This window comes from Eulemur rufifrons, chromosome 19 (assembly GCF_041146395.1).
Source record: "Eulemur rufifrons isolate Redbay chromosome 19, OSU_ERuf_1, whole genome shotgun sequence".
NCBI lineage: Eukaryota > Metazoa > Chordata > Mammalia > Primates > Lemuridae > Eulemur > Eulemur rufifrons.
The window spans coordinates 38,740,585-38,758,885 of NC_091001.1; the positions used below are offsets into that span (position 1 = coordinate 38,740,585).

At 40.6% G+C, this 18,301-nt stretch overlaps 1 protein-coding gene across 1 annotated transcript in view; it reads right to left on the reverse strand.

The window, feature by feature from the left end:
- The window catches only part of SLC9A2 (solute carrier family 9 member A2), a 90,618-nt gene extending 75,964 nt beyond the window's left edge, over positions 1 to 14,654 (reverse strand). Inside the window, exon 1 of the mRNA XM_069494658.1 lies at positions 14,366 to 14,654. Coding sequence (XP_069350759.1) covers positions 14,366 to 14,654 — 289 coding nt within the window. The remainder of the gene's footprint in view (positions 1 to 14,365) is intronic.
- Positions 14,655 to 18,301: the final 3,647 nt, after the last annotated feature.

Sequence of the window (18,301 nt, forward strand, 5' to 3'; positions counted from 1 at the left end):
CGACAGCTCTTCTATGATTGCAAACATCTTTAACTTGAGTTTCATCTCCTGTGGCTCTAGGTTCCCCCCTTTTTCTTTTTTTCTTTTTCTTTCCTCCTCTCCACCCATTTTAGAAACACCATCCCATTAAGAGGTTTGACCAAGAAAGATTAGATTTGAGGAGATCCTTCTGAGGGTAAAACTTTCCAGTGCCCAGTCATTATTTAAGGGGAATTACAGAGTCCAGGGAGTCCTTAAGTTCTCTGAATAGACCCTTCGCACAGTTACGCTGCTGGAGGGAGCACTGCGGTTGGCCAGCGGTGATAAGGGCTCTGTTACACTGTAACCTAGATTCAAACCTTTCCATGTCGCCAACGGTTAAAAGCAATTTTTACTCTATTGCCCCAGGCTAGATGTTAAATCCTAGCATGTGTTATCCTTTCAACCCATGTGTTAGTAAATGATTTATGCCAATTTTGGCTTTGTTGTTTGCACACTGCTATCATTAAGTTGTATAAGATTTTCCAGGGACTCTACCCCACCCACTCAACCACCTTGGGTGGGAGCTTTATTTTCTGTTGGGTTTTTATTCCTTCAAGAGCCTGCCTTCTAAACAAATTTACCACTTGCTTAAAATAAATATATCAAAGGATAGTAAAGGAACCCACAATTGCCAGTAATTGCTACCTAATTTCATTTTCCAATTAAGTGGTTGCTAACACTCATCTGCAGCTACCAGTTAGTTGTTTACATGGCAGGGGACATATCTGCACACTGGCTCAGGCTAAACTAAGAAACTACCCTATTTGGTAAGTTACACTATTTTCTAAACTTCCTAGAATCCTATCCTTTGCCTCCTCCCTGACTTCTATTACCAGCTCAGTGGTCTTTGCACACCCATGTGCCCTTCTGTTTGCTTATGGTTGCAAAGACCAAAGGGGTTTCATTGAGTATTGGGATATATGCTTCTTAGGGACTCATGGATATTCTTATGCTTCCACTGTAACCATAATTATTATGTTCCATTAAAATAACAGGCAAACCTACTAATACATTTAGTGGAAAAATGGAGAATTGGAGTCTTGCCAAATATAGACATTTGTTCTGAGATTTAGAAACAGTAACAGCTCCTTTCATTTCAGCAGCCTCAAAACACAAAATTGAAACATCAAGACCAAATAAAAAGATTTTTTAAAAAAATCGCTGCAGAGGGAGTCAAGTCATTAAGTACATAAATTAGCTATCTTATCAAGCAAATCCCTCTAGCAAAACCATTAGCACTCATGAGTGGTGCTCAGAATATGAGCGTGTAATGAATGTCAGCAGTAACAAAACAAAATACAGACTCCTGTGAGGTTCAAAGTAGATTATAGTTATAAAACAACTGAAAGTATAAAACATGCTATGGGGAATGCGGATATTGTTAGTTTTAACTATACACCTTGTAAGCTGACAGAAACTAAAAACAGAGGCCCATGCCCCTGGAGCCTCTCTCGAGTAGGGACGGACAGAGAGTGAACACCCAACTCTTAAATAAATAATCACATGTCAGATAGTGATAAAGGCGCAGGAGAAAGTAAGCCTGGGCAACAGGATACAGAGCGACCCGGGCCAGAGCTATTCACACAGGTGCGTATGTCTTCTGATTTCCCTTAAAAACATGAGCTCCTAATGCCGGAGTCAGCATCTCCCATACCCTTCCAGAAACTTCACAAGAGAATGCACAAAAAACTGATGCCATTCTCCTAAGTAAGCAGACCAGGCGTTGTCACTAACAACGTATCCTTCCCAACCCAAGACCAGGAGTTTCAATCAGACGGAAAAGAAGGGGCTGCAATTTCTCAGCATCCTTTCTGCTCACCATTCTAGTGTTTTGTTAGAGAAAGCGTCCAGTCAGCCGATTTGTGATTCTGCCTTAGAATACTGGTGATGAGGAGCGCTGGTTGACAGTTTTAAAATAGCAATAATTACTTTAGGCAGCACTTTGCTTTAAAATTCTTTCCAATCTGGATTCCTAAAGAAACCTTGTTTGTACAAAAGGCACAAGAGGACTTGGAAAGCATCTGCTGAAAAATGCATATCCACCACATTGTGTGTGAGCTGACAAGTCTGTGGCCCCTGATGACACAGAGGAGACCCAGGGGCTCTGGGCTGTCCAGGAAGTGTCAGGGGGAGGGTCGAGAGCACCTGCTGCTGCAGGGAAGGTGTCACCTGACAGTGAGCCCTGCATACCAAGTCACTTTTCTGCCTTCCAGCTACTATGCCTGGCTGCTCAGCCTTCAGTTTCCAACACAGGAATCTGGGATAAAACAAAGGGTGTGCATTGCCTTTCTTTTCCATTGCAAACTAACTAAGCAAAGGCAGAAAAAGTGATATTTTAAACTTATGCAACATTGGAAGCCAAAATATCTATGATTTAGAAAGAAACCTATTCATAATACCAAAAGCAAGAGACCAGAACATCTAGACAATCTATTAATAACAACTTGCTATGGAACAAATGGACAAAAGAGACATTCATGGTATAATACTGTTATACTTTGGGGAAGGAAGCAAGAAATCTGTTCCCATCCAAGGCTATCCAAATTTCCAAAGTTTATAAGATGGCAAGTTTTGTAAGTGAGTTAACTCTGTCCTTACCATAAACTAATGAAGAAGTGACTGTGATTGTTCCATTTTACAGATGAAAGAACAGAGGTTAGAGAAGCTATAATTAACCCACCCAAAATCCACAGCTACTAAGTGGTAGGGTTGGGATTTTGGACACCAGAGCTTAAGTTACCACTCAAAGTATGTTCAAATTATTGCTGCATATGCATTATAAGGAGAGTCACCAAATTATCATCCAAACCAGGATATTTGAGAGTAAAAGAGCACAATAATTATATATGTGCCAGGATAACAAATGTCTGCCATGGATGTCACAGAAGAACCGGGAGGTGTGGTTATTTTAATTACCACATGATTAAAGTGTGGTGAAACAAAAAGTTTCTCTAAATATTGATTTAGTTATTCATTTGCTCAGTAATTATTTATTAAATGCCTACTACGTGCCAGGCACTGTTCCAGACTGTGAGTCAAATAGACAAAGTCCCTCCCCTCACGGAGCTTACATCCTAATGAATGTCATTTATGTGTGCATATGTTTCTGTATGTGCATATTTGTGTGTGCAATACATGTGTAGGTATGTGCAACAATGAAACATATTGAACATATTTTTTTCTGTAAATCTGTTGGGGTTGAACTTTGGCCTGTTAAAGTTCTACATAGTAGCTCAAGCTATATGGGTTGAACCTTTCTTTAACCTACAAATCCTTAACATGTTTAATATATATTTCAAAAGCATTAAAGTTCTACATTCCCTAAGTCATGGATGGTGGAAAAGGCTAGACCAAGATTCTGAAGGTCTAGACTCATGCTCTAGCTCTGGTACTACTAACGAGCTCTGCCACTTTGCCTTTTTATTAGTCCTTTCTGTCCTTTGCAATTTACAGAATTGTTGTGAGGTCATACTAATCCTAAGGTTGAACTTACTTTCACATATTGTTCCAGTTGGGTCCTTGCAAGGATCCGGCAAAGGAGGCAGAGTGGTATCACTACTGTTGTCTAATTTTACCATGACAAGCTGAGATGCTCCTAATGAGGTAGGAAGGGTCAAACAGGCCTCAGGCTCCAGGTGTACGAGTGGGTAAGGCTGAGCGCATGGGATGGTAGGTGGAAGTCTAGTGCCTTAACATTCTTTTTCACGAGAGGCAGGGGGCAGCACAAGACACATCAGTGTGATGGAGAACTAGCTGTCCTACCTCTACCACTTGATAGCTTTGATGCCTGGGACAAGTTACCTAAGCTCCTAAACCTGTTTCCTCATCTATTTTTTAAAACTGTGGATAATAATGGTGTCTACCTCCCAGAGCTACTAGGAGGATTAAATAAGGTAAAGACTGTAAAGCACTCGGCCCAAGTACCTGGCAGGCAATAATGTTCTATCCTTGTTAGCCATTATTATTTTATTAAAGGAATTGTGATAGAGGGATTCCCCCAGTCTCACCCCCGCCCCCAATGCCACAAGGAAACACAAGGAAACACGACACTGGCTGCATTACACTGCTCACATTTCCCAGCCGGTTAGATTCCTAGGAAACAGGCCTGGGAACTGGAAGTAGCAAAATTCCCAGTGGCAGAGTCACAGAAACATGGCAATAGAGTTGTTTCACTGTGCTGTGACTTTCTGAGGAACTGTCTATGGATAACAGGACCTTTAAACTTCTTTAGAGTGCTTCCCATGCAGAGCGGGCATATGCAATCTGATTCATTTTCAAATGAAATTTCTAAATGTGAGTTTGATTTTCCTTTTCTGTCCTTCCCATGTAAGCCTTTGTATGCCAATACAAAGTAATAAGATGAAGCTCATCTGTAAAATATGCTTCTGTTGCAGCCACACAGAGAGCTTTTAAAGGAACTCCCCTGCCCCACCCACTGGAATTATTAGAGAGGAAGTAGAATATAAGTCACCTTCAAACAAGGATGAACTTCACAAATCAAGATTAGAAAGCCTGTGTACAGTGATGAACAAAGCACAGGACTATTGCAGGAAGTACGTCAATTATGATCCATTATATTTAAAGATGTAATTGCAAGGCAGTCACCTGTAATCGCACAAGTATCACTTAGAGTGACAATACGCTGATGTCTACACATGACTTTCGTACAATAAACACATGCTTCTCTTAGCTTAAGTTTCTTTGCTATAAAAGTAAAAGCTTTTTTATAAATGATTTCCTCCCCCACAGAGAATCTCATATTATCTTTATGGAAATATTAAACAGACAGAGCAGATACATAACCCCACTTCTATTAATTAAATGAGAGAACCAAGTAAGTGAAGATGGGCCAGGGTCATAAGAACAAGAACATTACAACAGGGTCTTCCTACTTCTAATCTGGAGGTATCTTTTCTAAAACTTAGGTCCAACCCCTCCTCATCTGCTGAGCTATTCCTCTTCTACACACGTATGAAATTATAGAAGATAAAACAAAGGCAATTCAGCCACATCCCCACATTCTTCTGAAAGAAAAACTAGGAAGTACACATTATGTTCGATTTACATTAAAGAGAAGCCATTATGATATTCTATGAGCAGAACAGAGCCATGAACTTGACACTTTCTACAGAAAGCATTTCTTTAAAAAGTGCCATATGATATGTCACCAAAATATCCAACAGTATGGACACAGTGCCTCCTCTCACTACAAACATAAAATATTATCAATATTAATATCTAGCCAAGCTCAAAATGAAAATGTCTAGGAGGCCAGAAATAAGATGAGAAATCGAAGTAAGAGATGTCAGTAGGATTTCAAGCCACAGTGAACCAGGGGAATTCCTGACATAGGTGCATGCCCTGTGTGCTAGGACCTGGCATTTCAACACCTACCTACATGAGAATAAAAAATTTGACTTCAGTCCACGAAAGGAAGGACTCTTGCATAAATTCTTGAGTTTTTGAGAGCAACTCTGTCCTAAATAAATAAAGAGAAAGACAGAGACAGAGAAAGAGAGAGAGAGAGAGAGAGATGTTTGTGGCTAAGGAAAAAGGTAAGGAAATGTATCATCTCTTTATAGCCTTGGGCCGGGGGAAATTCACCTGCGAAGTATAAAATTCCAGGTCTAGATCACGTACAGGTAAAAGGTCTATATCTACAGTACTTGAATCACATAGGAAAACCAAGCTAAGAAATGAATAATAAAAACAAATCATTGAGGCCGGGCGCAGTGGCTCACGCCTGTAATCCTAGCACTCTGGGAGGCCGAGGCGGGTGGATCGCTCAAGGTCAGGAGTTCGAGACCAGCCTGAGCAAGAGTGAGACCCCGTCTCTACTAAAAATAGAAAGAAATTATATGGACAACTAAAATATATATATATACAAAAAATTAGCCGGGCATGGTGGCGCATGCCTGTAGTCCCAGCTACTCGGGAGGCTGAGGCAGTAGGATTGCTTAAGCCCAGGAGTTTGAGGTTGCTGTGAGCTAGGCTGACGCCATGGCACTCACTCTAGCCAGGGCAACAAAGCGACACTCTGTCTCAAAAAAAAAAAAAAAAAAAAAAAAAAAACAAATCATTGAAACCCTGGGTCCCAGTGAGAAACACACTCAAAACCATTTTAAGAACATTTTACAACTTAAAAAAAAAAGATTTTTACCAAATAAATGCCCCCTTCTAACACTAAGCTCACAATAAACACTATAATCTACACTGGGAAATAAATATCTAAGAGGGAAAGTTGGAAGTTATAAATATAAGAATTAGCACCCCAAGACTTAGAAATAACAGAATCTGAAAGAGGCTAAAAAATAAATATATAATAGTTTGAATGAATAAAGGAATTAAAGGAAGAAAATAAAATCTATAATTATATAGTATAATCATATGAACAAAACACAGATAGACTTGAAAAAGGACCCAAAAAGCTTAAAGGAAAATGTAATTAAAATTAAAAATCCAATGAGTAGGTGAACCACAGATTAGAAACCACTAAGCTGGAATAATTATCTGATGAAACAACCAAGAAATAGCACAAAAAGGAAAAGAGATGAAAAAACATGAAACAGAAGTTAAGAAACATGGAAGCATAACAAGTTCCAAGCAAGAACAATAAAATAAATCAATAACTAGACACATTAAGAAAATAAAAGAATATCAGAAATAACCAAACAAAAAAATCTTAAATGAAACCAGAGACAAAAATCAGATTAATTCCAGCAGGCACTGTGAATAACAACATAATTCTCCTTAGTAACAAAAGAGGACAGAAAGTCATGAAACAATACATTCCAAGTGATAAGTGATAACTGCAAACCCTACACACAGTTGTATTATCATTTAATAGTATAATCAAAATAAAGACATTTTCAGAAAAGACTAAGGCCTTCCCTGAAGTATCCACTAAAATATATACTTCAGTAAAAAGAAAACAATCTGAAAGGAAAAAGGAAATAGAAGTAATAATGAAGAAAAATTGGAAAATGTCTTTGCAAATCCATGTAACCACTGTTTATAAAAAGAAAAAACTAATTTGGAGGAAGTTAAATACAAACCAGGTTTAAATTACAAGACAAAAAATTATAATTTTGGAATAAGCAGTTAAAATTTTTAAAGTTCAAGTATTACTCAGGAAGAAGATAACAACAATTATAAAAAGAGCAAATACTTTTATATTCCAGGAAGTAATTTAACACTTTATATATATTAACTAATTTACTTCTCCCAGCAGCCTATGACATTGATACTTTTATTGACCCCCCTTTAGCCACTAGGGCAATTGAGCCCAGAGAGTTTAACTTATATACCCAAAATCACATAGCTACAAAATATGCAGGAAAAGGGGTCTGAGATGTAAGTAAAGGCAGTATGGCTAGCTCCTGTTAAATTAGACAATCATACTAAAATTGAAGAGCAACCTCAAAAAGAATAGAAATGGAACAGATAATAATGTATAAAAAATAAATAAGAAAACAAATTGACCAAGCCAAAATATGTCAAGGAAAAATAAAGACACTAAGTAAAAGCATGATAAACAGCAAACAACATAATTCCAAATATATCATTATTCACAATAAGTGTATAGTTACATTTCTTTTTTTAAACTACAGCAATTTGAAATTTTAAATTAAAGACACAAAATCCAAATATATGTGGTTTAATGAGACTTATCTAAATGAAAATGATACAACTCATTTGATAGTAAAGGATAAGAAAAAATATATCTGGAAAATGCAGATATGGAAAACAGATGTGGAAAAAAATACATGTGAAAAATCTAGTTTTCTTCTGAATGGCAATGGTAATATAAGAAAAAAATATGCTTTGAGCCATAAAAACATATTGGAAAAAACAAAGTTAATAACTTAATAATTAAAGAAATAACTCACTCAAAAGATATAACAATATTGAACCAGTAAGTACCTAATAACATAATATCAAAATAGCTAAAGCAAAAATTGACAAAATGACAAACAGTAATTGCCATTACAATCTTAGGAGTAATTTTAATGTACCCCAGAAACTGATAGATAAAGTAGCCAAAAAGAATGAATGAAGATTTTAACACCATGAAGAGAAACTTGATCTAGTCTGTGTGTCTGTATATGTGCACATGTACATGTATGAAATCCTGCTCCCAATAGAGAATACACATTCTTTTTCAAGCATATTTGGAAAGTGTAATGCAAAAAAATAGCCATAGTTTAAGCCACAAAGGACATCTCAATCAATGTTAAAAATCAATATCATGCTTATATGACCAAAATGTAATAAAATATGAGCAAAATAAAAATGGCCACAAATCCCCATATGTTTATTAACTAAAAAGTAAAATACTAAATAATTATTGCATTAGAATAAAATAACAGAAGGGAATTTAAAAGTACTGAGAGCTGAATGACAGTGAAAATCCTACATATCAAAACTATGTAATACAACCAAAGTAGGACAGAAAGGTATATTTCTAGCCTTAAATGCATATATTGCCATTCTTCCATAATATACCCATTTGGATCATGAGAATTCATCTGTAGGAATAGTTTCATTTAATAATCCTATTTTAGTTCATGAGGCATTTCTTCAACTTCATGAAGACCAAATTGATTTTATGGACTTTAATTTGGTGGCTGAGCACCCTGAGATGAAATCCATCAAGAATCATCATTCCAGCTTTATCATTGGTATGTTTTATTAAGTTCTCTCAGAATATCCATGGTTTGCTATTTCATAGCAGCAATAATATCATTCAATTTATTCAGAAAGTGTTACTTCATTTGCATCATTTCCCTGAAATCTTTTTTATCATTCTCTGTATTGTTATTATTTGCAATAAAGATGAATCTACATAAACTTTGAGTATTGTGAATATGTTTAGTTTATGACAAAGTCTTAAGTATACAGTATATCATAGCTTTGAATTTAATGAGAGTAAGTAAATACTCATATTTTAAAGAAATTGATGATGGGAAAATGGCTTATTAGGAATTTTAATAACTAGATAAGCTATTGAAGTAATTTTGTCCATTTTAATAGGACTGATGTCATTTTAGCACAAGTGTATGTCAATTTTGGAGCTCAAGGGTTCATCAAAATACTTAACTGAAACCATCAAATAAAAGTTTTCAACAATTAGCATTTTTTCATAGATTGATTGCCCATGTAAGGTGGGACTTGACATATAAGAAAACAAGTAAATTCAACAATTAATGAGCTAAACTTTCAATTCAAGGATTAAATAAATAAACCAAAAAAATAGAAGTAAATCATAAATGTAAGACTGTAAGCCAACCAAAAGTTAATTATTTGAAAAAGTATAAAATAGATAAGCTGAGAATTTTGACCAAAGTAAAGAAAGACAAAAATAACAATATTAGGAATAAAAAGGAGAACATAAATGCAGATAATGTGGAGATTTTTTAAATCATAAAAATAACTTCCAGTAAATTTAAAAACTCAATGAAATAATGATTTTCTAAAAATATATAAATTACCAAAATTGACCCAAGAATATATAGATAAACCAAATAGAACTATAAATATTAATGCAATTGAATCACTGGTCAAAATCTACCTATATGCAAAAAGAATCATCAAATTTATTTAGTTTTACAGGTTAGTTTTTTACAACCATATAAGGAACAAACAGTTTTATACAAAATGTTCTTTTTATACTTCTTAGGGCTTCAAGATGCATGAAAGAATTCTGTAAGAAGTAAAGCATCCCATTAATGACCAATAGTGTTTTCATTGTTAGAGTTAATACAGAGTACCATCTTCATTTTGTGAAAAAATATCTATTATTTTGAAAGGTACAAAAACACTTTGGTGGTACAGGATAGTCACAAAATTTTAGAAGACATCTAAGTTGGTCTTTAGAGAAACATTAGTCATCCTTCGGACAGAAAGCAAAAAATCTATGAGTAGCCCAATGGGAATAGATGAAGACAGAGAAAGAAAGGAATCAGAACTCTTCTTCTAGCTCTATTAGGAACCAACGCATGTCACCAGGAAGTCCTGATTTCTTAAGATGAATGTTCAAAGTGAGATGTGGTTCAAATAATGAGTGAAGACAATGAGCTCCAGACCAACCAAGTGGTGAATATGGTTCAGGAAAACCAAAGAGGACAAAGAGAAACAGACTAAGCACAAGGATAGGTTTTTTCATAGATCAAAACTTCTATGATTCAGGCAGATATCAAACTCTTGGGTTTCACATTTCAAATTCAGGATGGCCTGGAGCCCAGAGGAACATCTTCATGAGCCAAACTGCTGTCTTTCCCTTAAAATAATAAGAATACCAAGTTATTTAATTTCAAGACAGCAGGATGAAGGGAAGTGGAGAATTCTGCATCCTAACGCAAAGTTTAGGGGCAAAGGAAATGGAATGAGCACAGTGACTGGTGACACTTGGAAGGAGAGGCAAACAGGCCAGCCCCACAAGACCACAAGATACAGGAAGGGGTATTCGAGGAATCCCAGGACAAAGAAGGGAGCTCTGTTACTTTAGGCAGCAGGGGACCCAGCACTCTGTCCTTGAACTTTGAGAAGAGCTAGAGTGCATGTCCAAGTTCACCCAGGTCAGCACAAACCCCACTGACCCACCTCATGGGCAAGGAAATCAGAGGAGACGACGTTAAAATACACCAGTATATTCTCCTCTTCTTAATTCTTTGACTACTTATTATTCCACACTAATGAACTGCATCCCTGTGTTCAAGATTTACCAAGCAAAGTGTGTATTTATAACTGCAAAAAAAATCAATGGTTACTCAAAATATAAATATTCAAAGTGAAAGAATAATAAGAGTTCACGTGTGTGAGGACCTAAGTAAAAACAAATGAGGAAATGTTTCTTGCCAAGATTTTTAAAGCTTTTCTAAGATGTACTAAATTCACTGTGGGGTTTTTTTGTTTTTTTAAAACCTACTTCATATACACATAGACATCACCATCATCATCCTCATTAATCATTATCAGCATGGTTTTAGTAAATTTTATAACTACAGAATCACTTTTTTTGGACCAAGTAAATAGAGAGTTGATTTTCCCAGATAATCAGGTAAAACAATGAAAAGTTAAGCTGAATCATTCAACACTTTGCCAAAATGTGTTTTCTGACTTCTGAATGTAATATTTCTAAGATTATATTGTGCTGCAATTTAGAAAAACCATTCTAAATTCACCATCAGGCATTAGTTACGTTTCCTACAAATATTATCAGGAGCCTCCACTTTGGGCAACATGTTATCTTTGTTTAATCACTAGCAATGTTTCTCCATGTTCTCTGGCGCAGGTAAGTTCGGGTAAACCAGATATATGACATAAAAGTGCCCAAGCAGAAACCATGGCATTTTGCAGGAGTTAGCATTTGTATTCCCTCATAGCCTCACTCCCCCTGCACGACTCAGTTCATCCTCCTTGCCAAGTATGAGCAACTTAAGTCATATAAGACACCCCAAAACTAATAGTTTTACCAGTGCAAAAGCTGAAATAGAATTTTAATGACTATTACTGTTTAATGGGCTGTAAAAGTGTCCCATAGTACCAGGACAGTCTTGCCCTAAGCCAGACAGAACGTTCAGGGCCCCAGAGGTGGGAGAAGGGGTTGGATATTTAGTATTTCTGGGCTCCTCTAGGAACACAGTGGAAGCATCAGACTGAGCTATATGCAGGAAGAACCTAGAGAAAAGAGCCCATGTCTTTTCTCTTTTTGGACTCACTCCACTTACTGCCCTGAGAACTATACCATTCACTTTACTCATGGCAATCTCCACTTGGCTGCTCACACCCCTTTCTGGATGGGAGACATGAATATGTTGTCATCTTTTTACCACCCAGATGCAGAATGGAAAGATAAAATAGTAGCCAGAGGAGGAGTTCAGAGTGGGTGGGAGGCAGATGATAAGGAGGGCAACAAAAGCAGTATGTGATGATTGCCATAGTAAAACACATTACAGGGAGAGCAGAAACTATGGCAAGTAGAACAGAAGTGGGCCAGGGAATATAAACACATCTGGGCCAAGAAACTGCTAACAGGCAGATAAATGCACCTGTAAACTCCTACACAAGCAAGCATGAGCACTTTTTAACAAAATATCTCACAATGACCCAATAAGATGAATGGAACATGACAGAAAGAGAACGAGTGTAAAAAGGCAACCCACAGGATCAGAACACTTGAAAAGGGCTAAGGCTAAGACAGAAGTAGAAAAACACAGGAGGCAGCCCAGGACAGTGGAAAAGGCACTGTAGTGCCAGAACCGGCACAATTACTGCTGTTACTCTGACTACACCGCCACTACCACTGCTACTAACGATGGCAGTACTGATGGACTACTTGCTACTTGCGCAGCGCTGTTCTAAGGATGTTAGATGTATGCTATTCATTCTCACTTAGTCCTCACAACAGAACAAGCCTCCAGGACAGACACAAAGACGACACAGACAGACCTGGCTGGAATTCTGGCTCTCCACCCAGCAGTTCACCTCCCCATTTCTCCGTTTCCTCCTATATGAAACAGGGTAGTCATACCTATCCAGGATGGTGGTTGTGAAAATTAGAGATAATAAACTTAAGTGCCCACTAGCAGCTGTTATTAGTATAATTAATCTGATTAAAATAATCAGGAGTGAAGAACAGAGGAAAGAGTTGGAGTAGAAACGGCAACAGAGATCCAGCAATGGAAACGGCACAAAAGCAGCCCTCAAGTGGTGGAGGCTGAGACGGAGGGAGAGTGAATGGAGCACTGCTTCGGCTCCCCCACTCTGTGCGCCCTGGGGGTGAACCCTCTGAGCCTCTGTGTCCACCTCCACCAAGTGCAAGTATTAACACTGGCACTCCCTGCAGAGCAGGGTCGTTGTGAAGGCCCTAGGAAGAGCTGGCGTCTGAATTAATTATTAGAGGCAACAAGTTTATAAAAACGTACATATCTGTTTGATAGATGGGGAAGCCCGTTCCCCTTACACCATTTCTCAGGTGGAATTAAGACACTCAACTAGCAGAACAATGTCAAAGCCAGGAAATGACAGACTGCAAAGTCATTAAAGAATGTGTGGCTCCTTTAGTCACCACTAATAGAATCTAATTAATTTAATCTGACATTGAAGGTTAGCTTCAGGCTCACCTACCACAACTTCCACCCTCTTATAAACCATCCCCTCTACCTGCTTTGTGCTCCCCTCCCAACGTATGCCCTATGCCTTTGCTCATTCCTCCCTGTAATGTTTCCTGTCCTCTCCAACTGACCAGACCCTGGTCATCCTTGAAAACGCAGTTTAAACGCTTCCTCTGCATCTTGAGGAAGTGATCCCTGCCTCCCTACACTGCCATATTATCTTTTCTGAACTTGTCACCCTACTCAGCACCCTCTTGTGCTATAATAACTGGTGTGTATGCCTCCCCGCTACTAATCAAGGCTCCTTGAGGATGACAATGTTTCTTTACATCCTTTACCCAAACCTGCCTCTACCTCCTGGGATGAAGGCGTAAATCATATGCAATGCACGCAGACTTCTGACCTAACAACTTTTTTGAATCATTACAACAGCAGTTATATATGTCAAGATTTTTTTAAGTCTTAAAATATAAAATAAAAATAACACAAGGAACCATAATAACAAAAAAGTTTATGTGGAGGGGGTAATGCAGAGGAGAAAATAAATTCTGAGGTTTCTGCTTTCCAAAGGAGAGCTAAAGGTGGTGTGGAAAGTGGGTTAATTATTTTTAAATATGTATCTGGACTCCCTGGCCTCAGTCACCTCTAAAGCAAAAGTTGCCTGAAGGAGCTTCTTGACAGCCTCATCCCCAAAGAGGGAAGAGACTGGGCGCTCCTGTTGCAGCTGCAGGCACTCAGGTGTCCCTGGACCCCTTCCATGCACCTCATTAGGCGCACAGCAGGATCTGTGTTACTGCCAAAGCTCCTCTCTCCCTCTCTCCTCCAGCATCCAGCGCTTTAGCCATATTAGCTTTGGGGTGTGCCTGCGCCTCTCTCCCTGCAGGTGAGACTGATACTCTTCGGTCCACTCCCTCAGTAAACAGGTCTACTCAACTTTGGCAAAGGGCTGTCCAACTTGGCGTTCCATGCAAAAGTAAGCAGCAAATCGTCAAGTTTGTATGGGCTAATACTTTGAGGCCATTGCAAGGCCAGTATCCACTCACAAACTGAAGCACGAACCTGCTATTCCTGTGGTCCTTTTTCAACCAGCAGTTGCTCTATCTGTTGTTCCTGCCCTGGTCCAGGGAGAGGTGGCCACGACCTGAAGGTCAATTCGCCAACCCAGTCACCCTCTGGGCGTCCCCGTCTCGATCGCCCTCTCCCACACCCCGGGGGTCCAGCTCGCTCACCAATCTTGGCCAGGGAGGCTAGCAAGATCCACAGGGTGATCTCGAAGGGGATCTGAACGTGGGGGTAATCCAGGGTAAACACGGGCAGCCGGCTCTCCTCGAACGGCGTCGTTCCAGGAGCCACCACGCTCGCGGGGCTGGGCGGGTTGGAGTTGGTGCCCATGGCCTTCGGAGCGTCCAGCAAGGTCTCCGCCAGGGTGCCTGCCGGCCCTGCCACCTGCAGGAGGAGCAGCAGCAGCACCGGAGGCGGCGGTGCCCGCAGGCTCCACCTGGTACCCGGCGCTTCCATGGGGTCGGCTCCAGGTGCCACGGACAAGCCGGGCGCTCGGCCCTCTGCGTGCTCAACGCATCGCACCGGGGCACTGCCGCCCGCTCGGCCCCGCGCAGAGCTGGACAGCTAGAACCACCCGCAGCCGCCGCCCCCGCCGCGGGGCCGGGTCTCTGCGGCCAGCGGGCTCTGTCCCCGCTGCGGGCTGGCGCACTGTCCAGCGAGGCGCGCAAGGCGACGAGAGGCCACCGCGCGGACACTCGGCAGCCCTCAGCCGCCCTCCGCCGCCGGCCGCCGGCCCATGTCGCGTCCGCGGCTCTCGGGCCGCAGCTGCAGGCCCTGCCCCGGGCGGCCCGCGGGCGGGGGCGGGGGCGGGGCGGGCGCGGAGCCCAGGCCGCCGGGCGGGAGGACGCGAGGACCCGGCAGGCACACTGCGCACCTGCCCGAGCCCGCGGGCGACGCGGGGCCCCAGAGGCCGCGGGGGCGAGCACTGTGCTCCCTTCTCGCCGGCACTGCGCCCCAAAACCCACCACCCTCGGAGCCGGAGAGCTGTGGGTGGAATCGCCGCGCCAGGAGCGCGGTGGCCAGAGCTGTCTCCGCCCCGGAGACAGCGTCGGGCGTCCATCCAGTGAAGGGACAGGCGCGACCCACGCTTCGCGCCCTTTCCTCCCCCCGCAGGCCCCTGCGAGGGGACACCCTGGTGTGCTGGGCGAGCGGGGAGGCGCCACAGGCTGGAAGTGTCTAGGGTAAGCCCGGCCCGGTGGAGTTGGGGTACTGTCACCCCAGCCCGGGCGCTGCTGAGGCCCAGACACGCAACGGGGCTCTCTGGGTGTACAGAAAGTTTAGAAAAGCCACATTTTATTCCAGTTCCGAGAGTTATCAAATCTCGGACAAGGTACTCTGTGCGCACTGAAACTCCCTGTGCGGAACTCGGCGTTCCCACGCCCCCGCGGAATCCTTTTCTTTTCCACATTGTACTGGTTTCACTCATTGTAACACTGTCGATTCCACTTTTCTTCTCCCTCCCCCAACTCACGAAAAAGAAAAACATCTTTCTCTCTTTTTAGGCTTAGAGGTGTCCATGTCCGAGAGCATGAGAAATATAATTATTTCATGGAAAACCAGTGATTTGCCTCGCTCAGATTGACTTGCTCCCCTAATTACAGGACCGGGCTGCGGTTAGGAAAGGGACAGAGAGGAAGCGCGATTCTCCTTCTGGATCTCAAAGAGCTTTCTTTTCCAGCGCCAGCCTTTCCGCTCCTGGTTGGGAGCGCAGCCTTGTCACTGGTTGCAATCTCGCCGCCCCAGCATCTTTATCGCCAGAAACCCAGACGAGCACAAAAGCAGACTAGTTGCCACTAAATTAACTGAAACAATTTTCCCTTTGATATCTATGAAATAAAATCCTTCTCTTTACTTAATGTTTTATGTGTCAAAACATGTGGCTCCTACTATTAAACAAACACCAGGCAGTTCAACCTTCAAGGCAGATTTTTTTTTCAATGTTCTAAGGGAGAAAATCAGTGAAATGTCAGCAGAAGGCACAAGAAAAAAATCCTCCACCTGAACAAAAGCAACTAAGGAACAGTCTTCTTTGGACCTTGAAAGAAACTCAAGGACAAGTACAGGCTAAAATTGGAGAAAGATTCTAAGATGACACAGAGCACTACTTCAGTTAATATTTATAAAGCATAAGTTTTTCAAAAGTGCATCAGAATTTAATCTAAAGGTATTATCGTCTTAAAAACAATCACTGAGCCATCCAAAACTCAGCCTCCCCTTCTTTCTTCACTGGAAACATTTATTAAAGGTGTGTGTCTAACATACCCGTGTGAGAAAGGAGAAACAAATAAAAGCTTCTTATTTATTTATTTTTAATTATCTCTACATGGGAAACTCCTTGCAATGTGATTTACTTGTATTTTTATTAATCATAAAAACCAAAGAGAGAGACAGACATTCTTGTACCCATTTTTAAGTGAAGAAATATAGTGCAGAAATGTGTAAAAATAAACAGATTTATTCAAGTTTATAAATCAAATAAGGGTCTGGAAGGAATTCACACCCAGGCCTGCCCATGCTAAGGCCAGCTTCATCCCATGACTAGCCCGTCTCATGACCAGTTGCCCATAAACAGCAGGTTACTTTCTCAGATGCTTTAAATTAAACAGTGGAGAATGTTTTAGGGGTTGTTCAAAGAAGTCATAGCTGAATAAAGTTTTACTTGTAGTAAGCAACTCAGGCCAGTTCTTCAAGCTTAATGAAATAATAGTAGGGCAAAGGCACATTCAGAAAGTAATTTCTATGAGTTTGAGTCACACAACACTTTTTGGAATGTTTGTGTATCATAAATAGGAAGATGAATGACCAATCGATGTTTCTGGGAACTTTCTGCCCATAGTAACTGTAGAGATTATACACTCTAGTCATATCACTTTAACTTTATAAGTCTGTGCTACTGTAGTTAAAGCTATCAACTTTTTCTTACATTTGGAAAAATGCCTTTTATTCATTCTTGTAAGTGAGAGATGAAGGACTTAATTTTAAAAACACTCTTTCCATCTTTCTGTAAAGCAAATAGGAAAGAGTTAAATTATGCCCCTATGCTGACAGTGACTTGGCTAGGCCATTTCTCCAAAGTGCCCTATGACTAAGAGCTCAGCCGTTGGAACTGATAACAACACCCACTACTGTACCCCATAGACTGACTGAAGGCAAGAATTGAATAGTGTCTCTACCAGTTGAAAATAGTTCAGTGGTTTCTTAGTGCCATTTGGAAAGACCAAAATCCTACAGTGACTTTCCTGATTTGACCTTTGCCTTTCTCTCCCACTACCCCACTCCTTCCCTCCCCAAACCCTGGCCCCATGCTCTATGAATTCTGACCAATGTTCCAGGCTCCCTCTCACCTCAGGGCCTTTGCACATTCTTGTCCCCTGTGCAGGGAGTTTTCTTGTTACTGTCCTTCACTTTGCTAACTCTTCTTGGGGTCTCAGCTCAAAGGTAAGTGATTCAGAGAAGTCTTATCTCGTACCTGCCTTTCTGGACTAATTAGCTTCTTCTTTTATGCCCTTTGATCTCTCCCATATCTTTCCTTCTCAGCACTTAACCATTTTACTTTTCTCCCACTAAAAAGCTCCACAATATGAGGACAGTCTGTTGGTCTATTTGACTCATTCCTTTATCCTTAGCTCCTAGCACAGTGCCTGGAACACAGTGAGCACCCACTAAATATGCATTGGATGAATAAATGTGTGATTTGGCCAGAAATCAACAGTTCTCACACTCTAGGTATCTGGGCTGCAGCCCTTTCTCACAGGCAGGTCAGTTGCAGGATAGACCTGAGGGATCCCTAGTTTCACGTGAAATGTTTTCCTCTAGGGATCCCTGGTTTATATTTTGGGATCACTAAAGTCTATCTTTTCACCTTTTATCCAAATCATGTGAGAATCTAATCACATTACAGTATTTTTAAATATTTTCAGAAATAATAATTACCTGATTTGAGATTGACCTTCATGCAGCATAGAAGTGTTTACTAGGAACTTACGAATACTGTCAGGGAAACTCGTAAATCTTTTTTCTGCCCTTTGATCCAAAGTAATCTATTAGGATATTAATGTATTTAGCAGAATCCCTTAATAGGAACGACTCTCCTGAATCATACA